The sequence below is a fragment of the Condylura cristata genome, unplaced genomic scaffold (genome assembly GCF_000260355.1).
Source record: "Condylura cristata isolate star-nosed mole 26May11 unplaced genomic scaffold, ConCri1.0 scaffold00015, whole genome shotgun sequence".
Classification (NCBI taxonomy): Eukaryota; Metazoa; Chordata; class Mammalia; order Eulipotyphla; family Talpidae; genus Condylura; species Condylura cristata.
Window position 1 is genome coordinate 26,355,502 of NW_004567116.1, and position 7,508 is coordinate 26,363,009.

Consider the following 7,508-nt stretch of genomic DNA (forward strand, 5'->3'; position numbering starts at 1 on the left):
GTTTCAATGTTGTTTCATTGACCTGTAAAACAGGGAGATATGGTTGTGTCTTGTCTAAGAGTCTAAAAGGACAAGTAAGTTAAAGACAAAGTAAAGCGGTAGAGAAGTCACTATGTGATTAAGTGGCAGAAATAGAAGATCGAGACTAGAGAACAAGAGGTATCTTCTGCTCATGTCATCTCTTCTTGCCTAAATCCAGATCAGAGTAAAATGATTATATGAACACAAAACTTGTTTTTGAACTCATTGGTCTCCACAGTGAGGTAAGTAGAACTCAAGGCCATCCATGCTGTGACCCACTAGGAAGGAAAAAAAATGTTAAATTTTCCACTATGACTTTTACCTTTAAAAAATTTTTACAAGTCTAGGTTGTTTAAGCTTCACTAATTTTTAAGCACTGGCAGCATCATTTGATCTTATCAAGTGGTCAAACCACACAGGCTATTTGCAAGGAATCCTGGGGGCAGAGTAAAAGTTCAGCAACCCAGAGGAGTTGACAATAGCACATTTACCCTATTACAGTATATATAAGGTTAAATAATTTTCAAACCATTAGATCTAAATTTAACTAAATTGCAACTCCCAAATGAGCGCGTGGCTTAAGCAATCCCTGTAAGGAATCACAAAATGCAGTAACAGCATAAGCAAGAGCATGGAATAAACCAGGGGTGGCAGCATGACAATGGTCATAGCAGAAGCACCTCACATTGACATGCAGTAAAAACAAAGGTATCTAGTCTAACCTAGAAAAAGAACGCTCGCTTCCAAACGATTCTAAGTTATCAAAAAGGCTAATGTGAAATAAATTTAAATCCACTAGCATTAATTTACAACCTCACCAGGAATATATATTGAGCTAGTAATTACTGAATATAGTTTAGAAATATACTGTCAGATCTTACAACCAAGTACCCCTCAGCAGATTAATATCTGTCCCTAACTCCCAGGTGTATCAGAGCAGCTGAAATTTTTTTTTAAAGATTTACTTACTTATGCATACAGAACTGGGGTACAGGCCAGAGGTGCAGGGGCAGTGAGAGAATTCACCAGAGACAGAGTGGGGAGCAGAACAGGCAGATCAATGATGAAGAACACTGCTAAGGGGAGCAGCGGGCGGGTCAGGAGAGGTCTGCTGGATCACCTCCCAGGCGGGGATCAAACTCATGCTGAAGTGTCTTTAGCTTCTTAGTGCTGTGCTTTAACCCGCTGCACCACCAGGGAGGGCCTGAAATTTTTAGTCCTAATCACATGACACAAAATCACCCCCATCAACGTGTACATCAAAGTGGTCACTATTAGATGATTTAGCCAGAGCAGCCTCCAGGCAGATGGTGATGCAAACTCCAGTAAGCATGTCATTATTCTCATAATACATGGCCATATTACAAAAATGAAAATTTTGAATCTTACTTTTTATGATTTGGTGGCATTTTACACTAAGCAGTACAAGCTCCACATTGCTTTACTGATTGGGAATACATGATCAAAAAAGCTTAGGAAACCAGAGCTCTAACCTATCTTCTTTTGCTCCAGATATTGCTCCCTCCCAAATTAGTACCAGAACAGCTACAGGTGAGAATGGAGACAACATGATTCATAAGAGTTTAGTTCTCATTGCTGACAGTCGTGTAAAGATGTTTAAAGAAAACAATCATACATTCTCATAAGATGAAAACAAAGTTCATGTCATGATACTAAACCCTTCTTAGAAGCTGCTCTTTAGTTAGAAAAAAAATTTTTTTAAGTATTCTTAATACTTAAATGCTTCATTGTTTCATTGTTTCATGTTGTTTCAATGTTGTTTCATTGACCTGTAAAACAGGTCAATGTCTCAGGTGTCATGCTGGGTGTATGGCAATGGTTAATCATCCACCCATTCTTCCTTTGTAAAATGAAAGGAGAGATGGACACAGTGCTAAAGTTCCTCTAACTTCCCACTGTATAGGTCTAAGAGGAACAGCTGTAAGTCACTGTCGATAGGTGCATTACTGATACTGACAGAGGTCACTACATAAATGATACCCTTCCTGACAGTGGGAGGTTACTACTATATGGCTGGCTACGTTAATGGAGTAGACTAAACAGATATTCATGATGCCTACAAACTCCTAAGAGTTTCAATAATCACTCTCTCAGGGAAATGTAAAGAATACCTACCATGCAGCAATCACAGTGCTTAGTCATTAGGGTTAAAAGATGAATCAGATGTGATTCCTGCCACAATTCATTCATATATCATGTAATCACTGAATACATAATATATGCCAGACTCTGTCCCAGACACAAAATAAGGATACCAAGAAAGAGACATGGTGAATAGTCTCCCAGGGGGGTGGGAGGTGGTTGAGGGGTTGGGGGGAGAGTTATATATATACTTATGATGACTTTTATAACAAAGTCTGAAAACTCTTTGATACTTTTCCATCAAGAGGAGAACATCTGTGTCCCTTCGCTCAAATCAGAACTATAACTACTTCACTTATAAATGCCGCAGATGCTCTGCCCGTTTGGCAGAAACTGGCAGCTTCCTGTCTGTGAAGATGCTCACTCTAGAAACTCAGAGACGACGCTGTGCAGAGAGCTGGCCCACATGCAGCTGCCTTGCAGATGTCAGCCTCAACAGCCAGACATGTCAGTGAAGATACTACCAGATGACACCAAGTCCCATTATCAAGTCACCAAACTTTCTAGTCTTTCTAGCAGAGACTCCAAATATGGTGGAATAGAAACAAACCATCCCTGTCACACCTGTCCAAATGTCTGCCACTCAGTTGTGAGCATGACCACAGCTGGTTCATACTACTGCGGGGGCTGGGGGGAAGGAAGCATAGGAAGGTTGTTACATAATGGACTATCTTTAAGCTATAAAGGATCACATAATATTTTTCATATGAGAACATTATGAATCAAATTTTTTTCTAAATATATAAGTACACAGAAGTCACAGTGGACATTATTTCAGAGAAAAGCAAGATGCAGACAACCAACATTCAGACTCTGATGAGGGTCACTATTCTGCCAGATTATCAAGAAAAACAGAGAGACACATCAAAATTTCTCCCAACAGTAACCAAGGTACCCGTGTTAAAGTTCCAAGCTCTATAAATAATTGTGGAATTATCTACAGTGCTAAACACTCTTCTAGATGGTAGGTACAATAGTGAAACTGCATAACAGATACAAATTACTGCCTCTCATAGCACTTACATTCAGCACAGAGAAAAGACAACAAACAAGCCACAGAAGTATTTAAATGGTATTAAATGCTAAGGAGAAATATAAAACAAGGAACGCGGTTAGGAAATGTTGCCAGTGGTGGTGAGAACAGGAAGAGCTTACAACACTGAAATGACACTTGTGTTAAGACCTTAAGGAGACAGAGTAAGCCGGAGGTTATAGGAGGAAAAAATATTCAAGATAGAGCTAATAATATGTAAAAAAGCAAAGGAATACTAGCTAAGTGTGACTAGTATTCACTAAATAAGCAAAAAAGTAATAAAAAAATGAGGTCAGACTGTATAAGCAAATTCTGACAAAAAATCCATCAGTTCTGAGGTTAGAAGCAGGAGAATCAAATTCAACCAGAGCAGAAATATTTCTGTCTGATTCATTCACTAACTTATCTCTAGTGCCTAACCATGCCTAACGTGTAGCAGAATAAAGGAATCTTGGTTTTGTCACTTAGCAGCTATTTTTTAACTTTTTAACAAATGACTCCAATTTTTGGAGCCTCAGTTTTAATTTCTGAAAGTAGAATAACAATTTCTCCTCACCTCACAGAGTCACAATGAGTATCAAAAAACGGGTATTTTTGCAAAATATAGAGTACCATATATGGGTAAGATGGTCACATTATTAGTGATAAACTGAACAGCAATTATTAGCAATAACAACAATAATCTCTCTACTCTGCTGTCCCATTAATTTCAACGTCTTGATTGAATCATTCTCTCCATCCATTTGTCAGGAACTGGGGCAGGGCTACCTTCCCTTCAATATGAGGGAGTGAACTTTAAGCACCTAAAGGCTTTTGTAAATGGGTGGCAGTAATTAAGATATGGTAGATATTCCTATCAACTTTGCCTTGATATTCTAGGGGGGGTAAAAAGAGATATAGTTTCCATCTGAAGATTCTATACACCCTTTTATAAAATTCAGTCAGCTTGCAATTTTTTTTTTTCTGTCAAAATGCAAGACCACATTGTAAGAACACTTTGACAACTTCCCCATCATATGACTTATTCCTCGCTTTAAAGTTGTGTTAGACTGTTGAATGAAAAAAGGAAATGACGGAGCAAAAGAAACATACTTAGGACTGGGAAGAATTTTTGAGAGGCCAATAATTCAATCATCTCAAACTGTGTGCCTCCCACTAGGGACAGAAAATCCAAATTTGCTACAACTTCAGTTTTCTCATCTGGAAATAGTGCTAATATCATTTTCTTAAGGGCGCTTCAACTCTGCTATAAAGTCATGTGTCTGGCATATAATAAGCACTCACTAAATGTTGGCTACATCTGGATATTCTGCATTAACTCAATAAATACTAAGTAGTAAACAACAAAAATATGCCAGGGCGCATTCCAGGCACTGAGAAAGAGCCATAAGCAAGAAGAAAAAAAGATTTGTTCTCTCCAGTAACTCCTCCCACTGAACCTTTCTGTTCTCTGGAACTACATCTGGCTTTGGGTTATACCTCCTCCACAGAGCAAGTTACTTGCGAAGCTGCAGATAACTGTTATATATCTCCTTTCCCATCTCTCAACCCGCGCCCCTCCCGCCCCGTCCTGGTTTTCCTGCCTGGGTTTTGTCAAGGAGTTAGCAAGGATGATGGGATCAAGAGCTAAAACTTGGGTGGTGCCAGACGCCTGGGCTGAAAAATTCAATAGAACCTCCCAGACTCCAGGCCATGGTCAAGGAGCTCTGGTCCAACTCAGATGTGTCACCTGACACCTGCTCCAAGCAACTGCCACCCTTCCCTACCAGGCCCTACAGGGTCTGGGAAGTGATGAAGAGGGACACGCGGGGAGAAGAGGGGATGGTTACGCCCCCAGGGGGCACCCAGGCCCGCAGGTGGAAGAGGTCAGAGTGGCGGCCATAGCACTCACCCCCTCAGTCTTCGCCTTTACTTCGCGGTCGCCTCGGAGAGAACACCCTGCGCGGTTCTGGGTGCTTCTATGCTGTCTCTTCCGCGGCCAGGCCCCTCCGCACCCAGGGGTCCTTCAGAGGACCTGCCTCGCATCTACAACGCCCCTGTCCCCACTGCCGCAGACGCTCTCCGAGTCTCCAGAACGGTCACCGCCCAGCCGCACTCACCTGCGAACCCAGTCCCGGCCCCTCCATCTTCCCCCGCGGCTGCAGCAGCTCAGCAAAGTGGCGGCCACAGGACTCACTCCAAACAACCTCCAGCTGCCTCCACTCCCACTTCCTGCTCTGGTCCCCCACCTCCGCGCGGCCCCCAGCACGCGCCGTGAACCGTCAATCGGCTACGGCAGGGCCAATCCTTGTCCTCCCTTTGGTCGGGGGCGGGACTTTCTCGCCTCCGGGAAGCCCAGTGGTGAACTGGAGTCAGGGCCCCGCCCCCAGCCCGCCCCTGCTGAGCGCTTCCAGCTTCTCGCAGACGGCTGCTATACCTGGTAGTTGTCCACTTGTCCTTCATGTCCTATCCTGCCCCAGCAGGATCAGGCTATTAATCCAACGTCAACCACCATCTATTAAAACAAATCCGGGCTTGATTACTTAATAGTTAAATAACCTTGTGAGAGTCTCTTCGTTTACCTGAAAACTTCTCTTCTGTGAAATGGGAGGAAATTAGGCTCCCTACTCCACAGAACTGTCAAAAGTATTAAATGAGAAAAAGTATGTAACCCCCCCCCCCATCGATGTTTGGCAGACAATAAGGAACCGATACATATTAATTATTAAAGCATTTGTCATTCTTGGGCAAGTCACTTCCAACATTTGGGGAATCTGCTTCCTCATACAAAAGAGAAAAAGTATGAGCTCAACACTAGCTAGAAGAGGATTAAGCATCCACCCCACTTGCTACAGCCTTTTGTGGACGGCATTGAAGAAGCCTGCATCTAAGTTTCTTTCCGCCGGAAGGACATCTATGAAGCTAAAGATTGATTTCCGTGTTTGGGGAACACCAGTGCAATGAAGAGCTCTTATCTCAGTCCCAGAAAACCCAGGACCTTTTCTGCCTAGTACTTAACACAATTCTCTGTAATCGTTCCTGCATGTGCCTGTTGCGACCTCTACCAGAGGTCGACAACACCTTTAGAAGTTAGAAACAGCTGAAAACATTATGACTCCTTTACTCTGAAAAAAGAATACTAACTCATAACATGTGTCTAGAAATTCAAGAGAACGGTGGGTTCTCCCATGACAAATACGATTATAGTACAATAAAATCATAAAGAGGTGATCATAATATTATTATTATAGGATTCCTGCCTATTGGTCACACCAGCCCTGGTTTGCCCTAAAATCTCAACCCTTTTAAGGGTGGAAACCATGTTGTATAAATCTCTAAACTCCCAGTCCCTAGCACAGCACTGAGACATAGAAAATGCAAAGTTACAATTTTAATTAGGGACTGGGCATATGGATGGGTGTGTCATTTACCTCCATCACACAAGGAAGGACAAATGGAGTGACAAGTAGAAGTATAAAGTACTTCCTGTGAGAGCCAGAACACCCTAGGATGAAACATGGACAAGGCTTCCCAGAAGAAAGAGAGCTTTTGTCTACAGTCATTTTGCATAACTAATAAGCGTTCTGCTTTTAAAAAATCTCTTCCTATGTATTAGCACCCGTGACAGTGTTTTTTGAACATTCTATGACCAACCCATGAGATGGGTGTTACTTTTTCCATCTCTCAGGAGAAAAACAGAGGTTCACAGTGATTTCATAAATCAAATATATTCAATTTGGAAAGTGGTGGAAAAAGAAATTAAACCCAGATTGCTTATTCCGTAGTGTTTGGTCTAAGGTTTACTTTCAATTAAACCTGAATTTACTTTCAATTAAACCAGAATTAAAATGACTTTGAACTTGAGAGAGGGTAGGAATCTGCCTCTTCAATAGTAACATGCCAGGAAATTCTGGAGCACATAAATCCTAACACTGTCATTATCGCTTATCTTTGAAAACGCCTTTGGCTGGTGGACATACTACAATAGAAAAGTGCGATGGGTAGGAACCAACTACCTAGGCGTGGATTCCGGCTCCAGCGCTATATAGCTATGAGCTCCTAGGAAAGTTGCTCAGTCTCTGACTTTAGTTTCTTCAGTTGTAAAAGTGGAACAATAGTACTTATATCACAGGGCTGTGGAGAGAATATAATGAGCTAATATATGTAAAATACTTATAAGAGTGCTTTATATAATGGGTGCGACATGTGGCTTAGCTACTGTTATCTTCATTGTGTTCATCCTCGCAGGAGTGGCTTTTGGGGAGAGCACTGAATGGACAGGCTAGGGCTGTCACGGAAAGGACTCAGGATA

The 7,508-nt window shown here is 41.9% G+C and overlaps 1 protein-coding gene across 1 annotated transcript in view; it reads right to left on the reverse strand.

Moving 5' to 3' along the window:
* ZDHHC13 (zinc finger, DHHC-type containing 13) overlaps window positions 1–5,425 on the reverse strand; it is a 45,382-nt gene extending 39,957 nt beyond the window's left edge. Inside the window, exon 1 of the mRNA XM_004682989.2 lies at window positions 5,317–5,425. Coding sequence (XP_004683046.1) covers window positions 5,317–5,343 — 27 coding nt within the window. The 5' untranslated portion in view covers window positions 5,344–5,425. The remainder of the gene's footprint in view (window positions 1–5,316) is intronic.
* Between the last annotated feature and the right edge of the window lie 2,083 nt (window positions 5,426–7,508).